Source organism: Caretta caretta, chromosome 9 (assembly GCF_965140235.1).
Source record: "Caretta caretta isolate rCarCar2 chromosome 9, rCarCar1.hap1, whole genome shotgun sequence".
In the NCBI taxonomy this organism is placed as follows: domain Eukaryota; kingdom Metazoa; phylum Chordata; order Testudines; family Cheloniidae; genus Caretta; species Caretta caretta.
Genome location: NC_134214.1, coordinates 88,678,289 through 88,695,208, shown reverse-complemented (window position 1 = coordinate 88,695,208; position 16,920 = coordinate 88,678,289). Strand labels below are relative to the sequence as shown.

The window sequence follows — 16,920 nt, the reverse complement described above, 5'->3', positions numbered from 1 at the left end:
CATATTTATTTTGCTTTGCAAAATAAGAACTGCTTCAAAAACCACATGCAACAGCACTTTAAAACACCTCCATGCCGGTCTCAGCTTATGCTGACCTTTTAATTTTCCTTCGAGCTTTAATTTTCTATTTGTTTCCATTGCACCATCCATTCATCTATTACTAATTTGTTTACTATCACATTCATATATTCATTTCTCCATCTCTAAGAGTCGTTATGTATTGTACTGTATGTGTATCATTATGTAAATCTAGTCTTGTCTGATCTCCTTGTGTTCATAGTCAATGTGGACTTCTAAGAAGTGTTGCCAGTGTTCATAAAATTAATTTTTTTCATGCAAATAGTCTTTCTAAATAAGCCGTTAGGAAAACAGATTTGATGTTAGCTCTATTTTAATACAAATACTGATATTAAGTAGAATTTGATTGCTTTTTAAAGAAAAATTTACAAAGCACTGGAGAGTGCTCAAGTTCTCTTGATTGAACAATGCACACTTCAAAATGTTTTTTAAATAACAAAGTAAAAATGTTTCTATGCATACATCATTAAAATACATTGGTGACATCTGTGATAAGCACTAAATCTACGTAGCTTTATAGTAATGGATCTTCACTGGTTTGTATAATAATATTTTTAAAGTCATTGTATAGCTACCATAATTATAAAAAAATTAGACTTATTTAGTACAAACAGTATGCCCTTTCCTCTTTAACAAAGTGTGAACGTATATTTATTACCTTAGAGAGCCAAATGATTTCTCAATCAGCACTCATATTCAAAACAAGTAGAGCCCATTTCCACATGCTTTCTGTGCCCCTCTGAATGTACAGACAATGCCTAAGTCTTTGACAAATTACCAGATTTTCATAGTCTATATAAAAAGAGAAATCTTGGGTGTAATCCTAGCCCTGTTGAAGTCAAGGGCAAAAGTTCCATTGTCTTAAAAGGGCCAGGATTTCATCACTTATAATCTAGAGTTGATCCTGACCCTGTACTCCTTTCACACCCAAATCTCCTATTAATTTCATTAGAGATTTAGGACATGTAAGAAGTGTCGAACTAAATGTGTTATATTTGAAGGTTAGCAATTTGTATAGTTTAGCAGTGAAGAAAGAGAAGTTGATTACAGTGATTAAATTTTTTTTAAAGTTATGTGCACAACACATTTTCCTAAATATGTGCATACAGTAATGTTAGCAAGAAATCTGTTAAACGAGTAAGTGTTCCAATGAGCTACCTGATGGTATATCTATAGCTTTTAGCTTGTTCCTCATGTTTATGCACTGTGTTTGTGGTTTAGTCCCAAAATCTGTACCCAAACTATGCCCCTTTGCTTGCTGTTAAAGATACGGAGCAGTGATAGCATTTAAATTGCTGTTGACCATGTGTTTGCCCAATTTAAAGGACCGGGAAATAAGCACCGGGACATCACATGGAAAGCTGCAGGCATTATGCTGTTTCCACTAGACCTGTTTATTGACAGTAAATAGAAGTGCATAGGGTTTTTTTTGTTAAGTTCTCATGTGACTCTTTGACCTGTTTGGCCTTGTATATTTTGCATAATGAATTGAATATATTCTATCTTTATCAATACCACAATTATAGATGACTTGGAAATACCAAGTATACAGAGATGGCAGTAAATATGTCCAGCTATAACTTTTAACTTAATATTAATACATGAAACATCCACTGAAGACAACATTCAGCTGTTCTGTTATCTTTAATGATAACAGAAGGCCAGACAGTTAAATGAGTTTTTACCAAAAAAATGTAAAATGTTTTAAGTTCCAGAAACACTGTTACTTTGAGTGTTGAGTCAGTTTATTTTCCATAGAAAAGGACTATTCCCAAGCATTCCATTTTGAATCCATACCTTTGTCAGGAAGAAACATCATTCATAGCACATTGATTATATTGACTGTTTCATTATATTTTATTGGCATTAAAAGGGATTCATTCTTCCATTGTGAGTTTGCCTGAATACATTTCTTGTGTGAGAGTGTACAGCACTTTTAGAGAGATGCCAACGAGCATTCTGGAGAGGTCACTTTTGTGCTACCTAATAAAGGCTCTTTCAGCCACCTTTGTGTGGAATAACTGACATCTCTTGGCTAGTTAGATCTATAATGGATGAGTATTCTCTGTGGATAATCCAGAGGATATATCCAGTGATGAGCTGCCAAAATCTTAACAACTGGTTCCCTCCTCACCCCATGAGGGGGTCATTGCCCACCACCGCCCCCCGGGACTCCTGCCCCATCCAGCCCCCCGCGTTCCTTGATGCCCCCCAGGTCCCCTGCTCCATCCACTCCCCTCCCCGTCCCCTGACTGCCCCCAGAACTGGGCAGGAGGGTCTTGTGGGTGGCTGGAGCACCCACGGAGAAAATTTGGTGGGTGCAGAGCACCCACCAGCAGCTCCCCACCCTGCGCCCGGCCCCAGCTCACCTCACCTCCGCCTCCGCCCCGAACGCACCGCCCCACTCTGCTTCTCTGCGCGTCCCCCACCCCCCTGCAAATCAGCTGTTAGGCGGGAAGCCTGGGAGGGCTGAGAAGCAGGCGGCGGCTTCCCGCTCAGGCCGAGGGTGGCGGAGGTGAGCTGGGGCGAGGAGCGGTTCCCCTGCCCCCCTCCCCCTCCCAGGGTTACCTGATGTGGCGCGGGCAGCCCTCCTCGCGCCCCCCCACCCCCGCCCCAGCTTACCTCTGCCTCCCTGGGCCTGAGTGCGAAACCACAGCCTGCTTCTCAGCCCGCCCCGGCTTCCCGTGCGAACAGCTGATTTGCGGGAAGCCTGTGGGTGGGGGCGGAGAAGCAGAGCGGGGCGGCGCGTTCAGGGGAGGAGGCAGAGGCGGAAAGGAGGTGAACTGGAGCCGGGGGTGGGGGTGGGGCGAGGAGCTGCCGGTTGGTGCTCCAGCCCCGGAGCACCCACGGAGTCGGCGCCAAGGCACCACTTTTGGCCAGTTAAATTTAGAAGGCCTTTTAGAACCGGTTGTCCCTCGCGGAACAACCCGTTCTAAAAGGACTTCTAAATTTAACAACCATTTCTAGCGAACCGGTGGGAACCAGCTCCACCTCACCACTGGATATATCCCTGTACTCCACTCTCTGTGTTTAATAGGATTTGTCTAACCTGAATCAGATAACAGCTATTCGCAGTGTTCAGTACATCCCTCTATGGAATCAACATTTGTTCCAGCCGTTTTGTTCTTCTATCAAAGACTACTGTGTTGTCAGCATAGTGAGCTAAAGTATTGAGAATCCACTCGTGGTAGTTCAGACATTTCTTTAAATGGAGAATCTACACAGAAAATGAAAAGCCACACAAAGCACAGTGAAAAGAAAAGGAGTACTTGTGGCACCTTAGAGACTAACCAATTTATTTGAGCATGAGCTTTCGTGACACGAAAGCTCATGCTCAAATAAATTGGTTAGTCTCTAAGGTGCCACAAGTACTCCTTTTCTTTTTGCGAATACAGACTAACTCGGCTGTTACTCTGAAACAAAGCACAGTCAAATTCGTAACTTGTTTTGAGCAAAATCGTTTCCTTGCAGGTTCTACGAGTCAATGTCTTTTCATTTTGCTCTGTATTCATGCAGAAGTAAGGGGACAGAGTAAGCAATTGCTGCTGTAAAAGCAAGGTCTTTTATTAAAAAGTATTGCATGAGTATGGTAGGTTAAGGCTGTCAAGTTCCAGGGACCTATTTCTTCTGCGGTTAGAACCAAGTGACTCCTCTAAAGGAATTGGGAGTTACTTATAGTGGGATTTTCGGCACCTAGGCATGTAACTCCCATGGAGTTCCTGTGGTGGGAAAATGGGAGTCAGAACTGGAAATGCTGTTATTGTAATCTTTCATCAGCTGGGGTTTGGGTCATGTGGTCAAGTCCTGTGAAAACGTATATCTCATGCAGCTCTATCACACTCCATGAGCTTGCTGGTGATGTAAGGGCAGAACTTGGCTCACGGTTTAGCATGTAGCAAATTGCATGTATACTTGAAAGAAAAAGTGGCTGTAGAGATTCAGATTTTGCCCCAAGGAAGTCAGTGTTTTCCAGTCGGCCTTGCTAGTTTTTAATTTTATTAATCTTTTATTAGTGATAAGAGGCCAATTAAAAATGGATGTCTGCAAAGCCAAATTTTTTAATAATTTTTATAGGAAATAATACACATTTTTGTGTTCAAGAGTACAGGAAAAATTCAGGTGTTTCTGATTAAAAGATAAGAATTTGTTTCTGTATATTACTGTTCTGCAAAGTGAATGCAACTTTTACATAATAATGTTGTGTTTTTCTCTTGTTGCTAATTTGCTCTCATTTAACTCCATGCTTCCTTTCAAATTTCCTCTCAAGGTATGCTCACTTTCTGTTTACTTCCCTTTCAAAGCACCTCTTGAAAACCCTATATTGATAATGCTGTTGTTCAATTACCATGTCTTTGTATCAAGCTCAGTATGAATTAGTTAATATAAAAAAATTCATTTAAACTGAATGGTGCACAGTGTGCCGCCTCACTGAGGAAATGTGCATTTTATAAAACATCAAAAGTTGCTTGCATTTTTTAAACAGGATCTTTTTAAACAGCAATGCTGCATACCTTGTACAGATGTGACCTCTCTACAATAGTGGTTGTAGGTGTTTTAAGTTGTAATCCTTTTCTCTGTAATCGTTATCTGAGTAATGGACAATAAGTTATGTGACAGCTCAACTAAAATTATAAGTATTCTCTTATCATCAGCCTGATTTAAATTCAGAGTTTACGTGCTAACTCTGTTTTTCCTCAGTCCTCTGCACCAGCCCATGCAATGAGTATAAGGAGCTTTCAAATCAGCAGATGGCGTTGGGAGGAGAAAGTCCTGTGTTGTTATTTTCTCTATAAAAGAGGCTGGCAGACCCTGCCCAATTGCATTCTAGATCTTTGGCTGGCTAGGCTAGACACTGGCTTTCCATCTTTATTTTCCTCAGAGATTTTTTTCCAATCCTATCCAAATCACCACTTGCAGCTACTTTAATGTAGGTTGCTTCAGAGTGGTGGGTGTTTAATTTTTCTCCGCATGCTCTCTGGAGCACTCTGGGGGAAACAGCTCTATGGTTTCATCCAGCTTTTTCTGAAATGAGCTCAGCTGTTGGAGTGAGCAGAAGCTCATTCCAGATTTAACAGAAATAGATCAGAGAACTGGAGAACTAAACTGCTCCTCATCGTCCAAGAACCATCTCTTGCACTTCATACATCCCTCAGGAAATCCCATCTCTTTGAGCAATCTCTCCTCCCTTCATCTCATCACTATCTCAATGCCCAGACTCTCCAGCCCCAGAACTGTCGTCAAGTATTTTATCTTTTGTCTGTTTGTCTTGTTTTATATCATTATAAGCACTTTAGGACAAGAATCACTTACCTTTCTGAGTGTGTACAGAGCTGTATAAATTATTATAACATCATATGGCTCTGTGGTTTCACTGTTCCTGAATTGCTTGCCTTTCTGACTGGTAGCCCAAACCTGGAGTCACTAGAGAAATACCAGTAACGTCTCCTGCAGCAGGCTCATGTTAAATTTGTTGTACTTTCTTGTCAAAGGGACCAGGTCACTTCTTTTTAACCTGGTTCTGACAAGTCCTAACTTCCTTTTGGGTAGTGCTCAACCCTGGGGCTTCCTCGGCGGAAGTGCTGAGATTTTTTTTAATTTTTATTTTGGCAGCTTATAAACTGAACTGAAAGCTCTGCCCTCCCTTAGCCACGTCGGATATCATCCAATTGCTAACACACCCTCATAGGTACTCACTTTATTTCTCTGAGGAACATCTTAGAGAAATTCCTCAGGCTGCACCATTACTTTGGCTTGACACAGGTGTAACTAATCTTTTTAAAGCTGCCTTTTTAGTGGACTTCTGTTTAGGCAGATGGGGGGGCTGGAGCTTCAAGCTTTTTCACTGCTCATGTTATCAGAATGAGGTAGTGATCAAGTCTGTTCCCCACCTCCCTAATTCTGTGTAGGTGGCTGAAAGGAGAAAGAAAAGACTCATCATGCACTTACTGCGAAGAGCTTTTCTTATGGACTCTACAGGAGAACTGGAATTTAGAAAGTCAAGTCACCTATTTATCCTTTTGAGAGGCTCCAAGGAAAGCCTGACAACCTCTATGCCTTGTATGTCTTATTGAGCGTGAGACTGCATTAAGAAAGCTTATGCTGTCCAAAACACTGAAGGTTTCTGTCATAGCTCATGCCTTGAAAGCCATCTCTTCCTCCTGGGCAAAGAGGCAATACTTCCCTTCTAGAGCTGAGCAATGTGGCTATCTGAACAGCCTCACATACTCTTTCATATCATTACAGTCTTGATGCAGTGGCTTCTGGAGATACTGACTGCAGCAGGTGGGTGATGTGTGCTATAATCCATCAGTTTTGCAGTATCTTTGGATACCAGCCTGCAGCTGTTCTTGCAGTGGGATTTGCTGTTGATGTTCCCTGGGCTAGATATATACTGGAGAATTGCAACTTCATACCTGTTAGTGTGATTTCTCCATGTCCCTCTAACCCAGCCCAAATTTCCCATTCTGCTTCTGTTGTTTTGGCAGTATTTTTATGAATGTGTATTTTGATGTTGGGCTTTCTTAGAATTGAATAGAATTTTTATTACTCGGGAATCCCATCAGTGGGGCAAGGCCAGCCAGCTCCCCCTTTATGAGGTTAGGGGTAGGGTGATGGCACAAGATTATTGCCTTTTTCTCATCTCCATCTGTTGGTGGGCGAACTTGTACTCCCTGCCTGAGGGTGGCACTGAGGGGCTTGAAGGAACCAAATAATCAGGTAAGAATTTCTCATTTTCTCTGCATCAAAGGCAAGAATGGTCTGTCTGCTCTAAACCCTATTGCTGAAATTGTCTATTTCTTTATCACTGCAAAAGATTGGCGTCTACTCACACTTTTTTTTGCATACACCATGTAAATAAACATTAGCAATTACATGTATAAAATTACTTATATATGGTAGGGTCCAAATCATAAAAATAAATATTCTTAAGGATTTTCATATGTCATGCTTTTAAAAAGTAAGAAAACTTTAGGTTGTAGGGGGGCTTGGTTTTGATTCTCTCCCCCCCCCCACCTTCTATTCAAAATAGACACTTTTCCTTGTTTATAATAGGAGAAGAAAGAACCCTTAGCTGTAAATGTTTGGTAGGATATTTCTGTACACATAAATAACAGACCAAAAAAAAAAGAACATTATTAAGTTCGTGAAGTCAAGAACTGAAAAGTTAGGAAATACCAGAATTATTGTTGCCAGTGCATGTAAAGTTCCTCGTTTCCTCTATTCCACATAAAACCGAGGATCATTTTCAAAGCGGAAGAGATACAGGTTTGGCAAGAGGCATTTAGCCACAAAACCCTGTACTGGTGCATTATTAATCAAACATATCAATGACTAATTCCTCAATGGGTGGTGAGTGTGCTGTTTCTAAGGTAAAATATACTGCAAGTGTGCCAAATGGGGCCCTATTTTTCAACCATTTCTAGTGAATTTGTTTGTAAATTTTGGGCTACAGAATCAAGGTCCATGGACTTTAATATATGTGGGACCTGATTTTGCTTCCACTGAGATCAGTGAGAACTATAAGAACACATATTTGAATAGATAATTTTGTACCAATCTTCTGCAGTGTAACTGATCACAATGTCATTGATCAGCAGGTGCTTACCTTGAAGTATGGACATAGTCTGATTGACTTCAGTGAAACTACTCACATGCTTAAGTGCATTTCTGGATTGGTACCAGAGTTCTCAGTACCTTGTGGGACCATGCCCTAAAATTGGGGTTTTGCTTGAGGAAGGAGTATAGGATTGCGTCCCAGACAAACATTTAGGGCTTTATGCTCAGTTAAGATCCCTTGTCTACAATGGAACTACCCTCTTTTACATCAACTGAGGACTGGCCTTTTATTTTACAATGATTTTATTTTATTTCTTTTGCATTTTTAAAAAAGCTAAGGGAAAAAACAGGCAGTGATTAGATTTTTTCACCTCACTCCGGTGCTGCTTTGGTGGTGTGGACTGAGATGGGAATTTGGCAGACCCAAATTATTAAATAGTAACATTCATTGTTTGGAACAGTGGGTTTTAGACATGCAAATTTTAATTAACATAAAATATACCAGAATGTTTCCTCATTCTAATGTGTAGGATTCAGACTCCCTTAATTCCCATTGAGCCATGGCATGAGCAGACCTCATACTGCTCCCTTGGAGTAACTCCCCTTTTGCAGGCCTCAGGGGGGAGATTATTTAGCTCCAGGTCTCGCATGTAATCAGCTAGCACTGAGCATTGGATGGGACTTTTCTGCCCACTTCCTATCATTGATCTGCTGCAGAATGAGTTGGGAGGTGGGGGAGTGGGAGGGTTCCTGTGTTCACCTTTCTCAGGGGTGGCCAAACTGGGAGAAGGAGCCAGAATTTACCAATGTACATTGCCGAAGAGCCACAGTAATATGTCAGCAGCCTCCCTGTCAGCTCCCCCGCCCTGCTCCCAGTGCCTCCCGCCACTGGCAGTTCCGCCAATCAGTGCCTCCCCCTCCCTCCCCACACCTCCTGGTCAGCTGTTTTGTGGCATGCAAGAGGCTCTGGGGGACAAGGGGAGGAGCGAGGACAGTGCAGGCTGAGGGGAGGGGGTGGAGTGGGGGCAGGGCCTGTGGCAGAGCCAGGGGTTGAGTAGTGAGCATCCCCCGGCACATTGGCAAGTTGGCGCCTGTAGCTCCAGCCCTGGAGTCGGTGCCTAGCCAAGGAGCCGCATGTTCACTTCTGAAGAGCCGCATGTGGCTCCGGAGCCAGAGGTTGGCCACCCCTGACCTATCTTCTGCCTCCATCGGTCAACTGCTGTTGACCTATTCCTGGCCCCTCCAATCCCCATGGACGACTTCCTTCATCTACTTATCCTGCCTGACTTCTGGAACTGAAGTGCCTGCTTCAGGTTCTGGTTCCTTTAAAATGCCTACCCAGGATATGCCACACAGTAATAACTGCATCCATTTTTCCTTCTAAATAAATTACAAATTACCTTATTTATACTATGTTACACCTGTGTATTTTACACTACACATCCAATGAACTTTTGAAACACTCTGCACATCGCCTTACTCATTCCTTTCTCGGGACAAAACTCATCACTAGGTTTTGCAAGGACCAAGCAAGAAGTGCACAAATAGAGTCTTAAAACATTAGTGGTATCATCCTCGGCTTCATTGCTGAAACTTTTCTCTGTCAACTTCAGGCCTCATTAAAAATTAATTTAAGGCCAAAATTTCAAGAAAGTGCTTTGATCTGTGTCCAGGGCCGGCTCCAGGCACCAGCGTTCCAAGCAGGTGCTTGGGGCGGCAGTCAGAACGGGGTGGCAGAGCTTCCACGGCAGCAGCAACTCGGCATCAGCTTCTCTCTCTCCTGCCATCCGCGGCGGCAAAAACAGTAGAGCCAGCCGTGCCTGTGTCTATACCATTTGTACATGTCCCCACTTGCACAGATACGTAGGCACACACGCACTTAGTCTCAGATCTGCCAAGACTTATGTCTGTACCAACAGTGCATAAAATTAAGTCATCCCATCGAAATCCTAGTGTAAGTCTTGGCAGGATCACGGCCTTAGAGACAACTCTTGAGCTCTGTACTGAGTTTTCACTCATAGAGTGAAACGTCTCCTAAGTAATGCCTGGGTAAGGATATCAGGAGTTGGCTTATGATCATCCATTTTATGTGCACAAGAAAAGTCTGCAAATATGGAGATTGTACACCAAAAGGGTTGTGCATGCAAACTTTACAGGCCCACTTTAGGATGCTATAATAAAAACATTGCTTCCCTTCTAGAAGAGAAACACAGAATGGATTAACAATTTTGACCCTGTCTGTTTTACCGTAGATCTCTCTCAGGACGAATTGTCGGAGGAGTCTGGTGGTTCTTCACACTCATCATCATCTCTTCTTACACTGCCAACCTTGCTGCCTTCCTTACTGTGGAAAGGATGGTCTCTCCCATAGAAAGTGCAGAGGATCTGGCGAAGCAAACTGAAATAGCCTATGGAACCTTGGATTCAGGCTCAACCAAAGAATTTTTTAGAGTAAGTAGTCTGGCTTACGGCAGCTTTGTTAAACCTCTCTCACAGTGTTCCTAAATAATAAATGCCTCATAAACAAGGCCCTGAGTCTGCAAGCACTTATACATAGGCTGAACTTCGAGTCTGTTAGTAGTTCTACTGACATCAGAATGGAGGATCAGAACCTTGGAGCAGCAGGGTTAGTTATCTGGGGTGATTTGAGTAGCGAGGCAGCTTCCTTTCAAAAATCCAATATTGCAAGAAGAGTTTTGGCTCCCCACTTTCAGAAGCTCAGCATGCTGTGCAGCAATATAATGGCCAACGTAACATTTACAATAAGACTCTTGGAGCAGCGACATTGGGTGTTTCACATTGCCAGCAGTCCATAAATAATAATTAGAGCTTCCAATTTTGGCCTGTCTTTGCCATAATTTAAAAAAGCAGAGTGGGAAGCATGCTTTTGTATTTTTATACGATAAATTGCATGCTGGAAATATCTCAGTATTGTACAGAAATCTGCTTCCTCCCCTCCCCCATTTAATAAGACAATGCTTATGTTGGGGGACCGGGGCCGGAGATTGGATGTGGTGAAAAATAATTTTCAGGATTTTTCATGGGTAAATATCTGTTTAAACTGGAAACCAAGGGCAAGATCTTCTACTGATGTAAATCAGCCCAGGCTCTGGCTCCAGAAGTACAAATTTGCACTAGCAGTCTGCCATGTAATCACTATATTCGCTGCTGTCCGTGACCAGAAGAATTTGGGAGATTGGATCATTTTTCCAGGTTAAGGGGCTGAGGGCCAAAACCCTACTCCTGCAATCCCACCAGAGTAAGGCTAGAGGATCAGTCCCCAGATGCTGTATGAGTGGCATATGCTAATAATTTAGTGGCGAATAATGGCCGTATTGTTGTGTTGGTAACAATTAGCTTGAGGAGCTTATCCATTTTAAGGTCACTGTCAGATATCAGGTATTTGCAGGGAATCCCAGGTGGCCAGGAATCAATTGTTGAAAGAAATGGGAGGTTCCTTCCTTACCATGAGCTGAATAGCACAGGCTCAGTGGAAGCCAAAAAAACCTCAAACTCATATAAACCAGATTTTGCATACTTAAAAATGTTATGACTTTAAAGTCCCTTCTGGCCTTTCCAGGCTGAATGGCTCTGCAGCTTTGATGCTATTTAGATGCACCTCACTTTTCCTACAGGAGAATTCTGCATCTGAATAGCTTGCACCTATGAATTATAGAAAAAGGAATTGTTAGGGAGAGTTCTTTGTTTTCTTAATAGTCTGATGTAATGTGCAAATCCCTTCTCAGAGCAAGATCAAAGGAGCAAGTGTTTTTTTTGAAAGGATACAAAGTCTAGTAAACGTATGAATACTTTATTGTGCTGATAAGAGTCGGGATGTTCTCTGACACTCTCCTCAAGCTAGGGGAAAGCAGGGTTCTAAATGAGGATGACCTATAAAGAGCTGCCAGCTCTGTCGAGGCATAAAGAAAAATGAAATGGGGTGGGAGGAGAGCAGAGTACTGGCAACCGTGGGAGCAAGCACAAAATTCTGCTTTATGCTAACACGGAGGACAAAAGGGGGAATTGGTGGCACAGAAACTGGGCCCTCTCAGTCCTTCATATGCACTGTAAGTGGCACTAACCGATCCTTGTCTACGTTTTACTTTCTTGGGAGCTCTGCATTATTTCAGTTGTACTATTAATTTCTAGAGAATAACCACTTTGCGTGTCATGATGGAGCATGGAACTGCTTGTTGTACCCAGTCTTCTTCCATTGATTTGAGAAGGAGAAAAAAAGTACCGGTATGTCCTTATGTAAACACACACCTTTAAGAAATATTTCATTATACGATCTCTATTAGCTTCCTAACTTGATAATAATGTTGGCTTCAAACTCAGAATAACTCTTCAAGAAGTTTGCAGTTTCCGAATGCCTGCTTCATAGATTATATTCACTCTGTGCTTTGGGCTTTATCTACACTAGGACATAAGAGCACTTTTCTCAGCACTGCTGGGAGTGACAGAGGAAGCAGGAGTGTAAGCTGGCCACAGGCTACAATGGTAAACGTGACTGTTCCCTATCTCGCCCTCTCCACATTAGTGCTTCCTCCTTTGTAACCACCAGCAGAGCTGCACCAGTGCCAGCCAGGAGTGGGCAAAGTGCTAACCATTCCCACTGTAGATGCATGAATAGAGAGATGGGGAGGTTAACAGACTTTGCAGCATTGGACCAGGAAGGACATAGTCTTAAGACCCATGACAGAAGCTTGCATGTGAGGGGTAGTTCTCTTTTCTAAGACACAAAGCTAAAAATGTCTGGAAACACTCCTCTCACAGTGGATTTTACTGGCTGGTGAATGGAGCCAAATGAGCAGTACTGGGGGGAAAGCCTTATTTTTCTCTCTAATGGGTACAGCACAAGCAAGTTTCATCTGCCCAATACCTTCGCTGCCTTTAAGGATGAAATGAGTTTGCAGCCCGTTCAGTCCTTGGCCTCTTTGCAGAGACAGTTGGCAAGGTTTCCAGTTAGTATTACTTACATTGGTGTTTTTTGTAACGTGGACATTTATGCACTGGGAACTGGATTGAGGCCAGCAACTCATTCCACGTGAACAGATGGTAACAACTTGAAACCACTTCCGCTCTGGGCAGGTTCCAGCCAGTGACCTATTTTATATCATTGACTGTTTCCTCACCCATTCCAATGTCTTCCAGCCAGACACCATCGATGCATATAGATCAAAGCTAACTGTAACATCCCTTTTTCAAATGAGCCTGCTGAATGCTGTCAGTCTGACATTTATTTCAAAGTCATCACAGCAGGCCATATTTACCATCCTAACTAATTGGTGTGCTGCTGTTTAAGGATATTCATTACCCCAGAATATCTAACAACCAAAGGAAATGTGTGTTTTTGATGATAGTCGCTTATCAGAAACGTTTAACAATTTTGCAATAATTAGCTTATAAAGGCATCATTTAAATGGCAATCAATGGATTTCATCAATTCCCAACATGATCTCAAAGGGCCTTCATCCCTATTGTAAGGGAAAATGAAAGGAAAAATCTCTCCTTGGAGATTTATTAACATAAAGACTTGCATTAAAGACTCAAAAATGTTTATATCTTTCTCTAGAAAAAACTGCTAACCTGGAAAGCAATTTCAAAAATGTAGCTTCCTTCCTTTATGGGTTTTATATGTTAGAACCAACATCTTCTAATCCATTCAATTAAAGTTTCAACAAATGTGAAATGTTGAAAATGTTACATCAAATCAATATGGTGTAATTAATCTACATTCAGCACTGAAAATGTCTAATATCCCATTCTAATTGGTTTCAGAATTCCAATACGCATATATTCCGAAGAGGTGACCTTTACAACCAGTTAGTAATTCTTCTGTAAATGGGGCTGTACTGAAACTTCAGATGAAGAGGAAGTACACATTTCTGGACATTTACAAGTGTAAACTACTCTTCAATTCAGATGGCTTCTTTTAACTGATCACATGTGACAGCATTAAAGGGCTTAGCAATAGAGTTCTGCAAAACAATATGTATAGACCATTTTAGTTTAATAAGTTGTTGATAAACTGACTATTTAGATTTTACTGAAAATATTTGAAATGACATAAAGGTGTCAGTGCTTTAGTGCAATGTGGTGCTTTACAGAAGGACATACTGCTGTATGGGACATTTTGAATGATCTTGCCATCTTGCGTTTCCTCCTTTTTATAGAGAAACTGAAGGCATCTCCTAGTCAGACCGCTAAAACTGTGTTAAAGTAATGTTTGGGGGGGAACTGGCTGGGTCAAAGGATTGGTAGTGGGTCACAGAATCTTTCACTTCCGGACCACTGATTTGAGTCCAGTCAAGGAAACTAGCGAAGAAAAAGAAGTGTTACCATCTGATGGCTATTTGTTGCCCACGTGAAATGACTTGCTGCTCTATATCCTGTTCCTAATGCCTATCACAAATGACACCAATTGTCAGCTTTGTTAGATGCTTTGGCAGAGCTGCCCTCTCACTTCTACGGCTGGTTCTGGATATTTGTTAGCTGTTGTACAGGGAGGCTGACACTTGACATTGCTACTTTATCTCGGCTGGGAAAAGTGCGAGCCTCAAGGCCGTTGGAAGTCAAACAGACCAGCCAACACTTCTTCACTTAAAACTGAAATACCTTGAATGTTGGGTTTTTTTTTTTTAAAGAAAAGAATGATTCATATTGGCAAAAGTCAGGGACATCAGAGCTAAGGCTGAAATCCATAGGTGAAATGCAGGGGACCAAAGAACAGGGAGTGACTTCATACCATATAAGCTGCAATGCTTAGACATGATTGGGTACACCAGGGGTGAATTTGCAGCCTTAGCTCTGACACGTCTCACTTTTGTGGGTTTTAAGCAAATGATTATGACTTTAAAGCAAAGCATCTACAATCTAAACTGGGCAAGTATAGGACGCTATTACAGCAAACGGTGTTATTAGCAAGCATAGGAACTGGCAGGCTGGATCAGCCACTATCCTGTCTCTGACCATGGCCAACATCAAATGCTTCAGAGGATGGTGTAAGAACCCCACAGTAGCCGATGTGGGATAATCTGCCTCCCACATTAGGCCTTGTCCTACTCCCTGTGGTTTTTTCTGGTCCTGCTTCGGGGAAGCCCTTTTGTCTCACTTCACAGGCCAGTTTTCATCTTCCAACCCCAAATTTTTACTGGTACTGTTTTTTCATCTTATGTCTTCATGTGTACATTAAGAAGATGTCCCTTCTTAATGTGAGCATGTGTGCCCATCATGTCTTCACTCTATCCCATCGCTTCTTGACAACCCATTCCTTTCTAACTAATATTTTGCCTGAAAATTTTCCTATCTTACATGGTTTTGTGGATGCACTGAGCACTTGGACCTCCCTTGCAGCAATTTCCACAGAAAGCTACAGATACTGCAGTCTCCTAGTATGTGAAACCAGGCTCAGAAATGAAGCATTTCTGTACTAACCTTCTAGGTCGACCACAGGCCAATGTAACACAGCATCCAATTTAAAATACCCAGAAAGTTGTTTTAAGGATGCCACAAAGTGTAATACCTCTTCCTCCTCTTAGTTTCTTTCATGAAACCAGAATCTCTCAGTTGACATGAGAGCAAACAATGACTGAAGGATTTGCACAATCCCAGCACCACTGAAGATGGGGTACACAAAGGAGGCTTTCAGTTATGGTGCATTCTACACCTCTTGGGGCAATTTAAAGCAGCTCTCAGGCACCTTTCAGACCTAATCCTGCCCTAACTGCAACTCAGGACCTGTCCCAATATCTTCCTGTGCCTACAGAGGAAGAAATTCTTTGTTGTTTCCTCTACCAATGAGAATATGTTCTAAAGCAGTAGCATGTGCTAACAATTACGTTATACCTGTTACAATTTAGCAATCATGTTACAGGCGGTTATGCTTTTCTGCTGTAATACTGCATGAAGACAAAGAGTGTTGATCACTGAAATAAATTGTGTCAGAAAATGATTTAGTAAACTGAGAGTGTCAAACGAAAACCAATACTTCCCATGCAAGATTTATGCATTTAATCCAATCAAACTATAACCCAGTGTTTTTGAGATCAGTAATAGAGCCTGCTAAAAATACCATGGGGAACTGCTTTTGAACCCCACGGACTTCATCTGTAGCTAAACTCTGTTTGATTTCTAATTTCAAAATACAGTTTGCTTGTGAAGATATAGGGATTGTTCAGAGAACAGCATTCATGCAAATACTTTGCTCTTGCCTTTTGGATAAAACTAGGATAAGGAAAAGGTTTCTGTGTTTTGGCATCAAGCACAAAGTGATCATAACAAATGCCTGACAAAAATATTGAAGTGTGATTACATGTATAGTCTCTAGCAAATGGAATATCACAGAAAACAGATAGCTTCCAAAACCTGAGATAAATAGATCTTTCAGATTTGATGTAGAAAGAGAGCAATCAGGCAGAGCACTGACTTAAACCTCCCTTAAATAGTCTGGTGAATCAAGGTTGTTGTTTTTTTTTTCCTTACACAAGGTTTGATGGGAAATGTATAGGTCAGTATTAATAACTGCAACTGGTCATTATTTATTCAATGTTACTAATAACTGTTAACACCACATTTCATGGTGTATCTGTATACAATATTTGTATAGATTCAATATTTGTTTAAAACAGACTAGCACGGTATGAATTTTAAGTGTTTTTAATAAATAAAATATGGAAAACAGCATATATACACACACTCAATATAAAAAACATGCAGAGTGTGTATGTATATATGTGTATGTGTCTGCATATACAAATATTCATAAATGCATGTCTATGTATAGCAATAGCAGTCTTTCCAGTGAGTGCATAATGAATGGCCTGATAGTAGTTATTTTCTCTAACAATCTGCTTCTTTTGTCTTTCCCTTTCTGTGCAAACACTAACAAGTAATTTTAAAGAGAGGAGCAAAGCTAGTGTTATATACCTACAGAGCAATGGTGTTCTACGAAATGCTCTAATTAAATGCGCTATTGTCTTTATATGTTGCATTGAGAAGGAAAATGCCTCCTTATGGAAATTAAAATTAGCAGGCCATTCATTATCCACTCCTGGGACAGATGTCATTCATCTGAAACCTAGGGTTAATAAGAATGGGCCATTTAATAAGGAAGGCAGACTAGCAAGATTTCTAGCCAAAGCTTATACTGATTAGGTCTTAGTAGCAAGTGTTTGCATAAGTATTCACATTACCATAAACTATACAGCATGCACGCTTCTATCCACTCTGCTTGTGATTATAATTGGGCTTTCCAATGCACATACATGTAACTATAATTTAATC

At 41.5% G+C, this 16,920-nt stretch overlaps 1 protein-coding gene across 6 annotated transcripts in view; it reads left to right on the top strand.

Annotated features, from left to right (window-relative positions):
• The window catches only part of GRIA3 (glutamate ionotropic receptor AMPA type subunit 3), a 221,808-nt gene that overhangs the window by 148,909 nt on the left and 55,979 nt on the right, over positions 1-16,920 (top strand). For 5 of the 6 annotated variants that reach the window (XR_007358352.2, XM_048863289.2, XM_048863288.2 and 2 more), the window contains exon 12: positions 9,888-10,086. Coding sequence is in view for 5 of the 6 variants with exons in the window: in XM_048863289.2 (XP_048719246.1) it covers positions 9,888-10,086 (199 nt within the window). In the remaining variant the exon portion in view is untranslated. Of the gene's footprint in view, positions 1-9,887; positions 10,087-11,784; positions 11,878-13,416; positions 13,495-16,920 lie in introns of those variants that run through there. The other variant, XM_075132536.1, reaches the window with a different exon arrangement.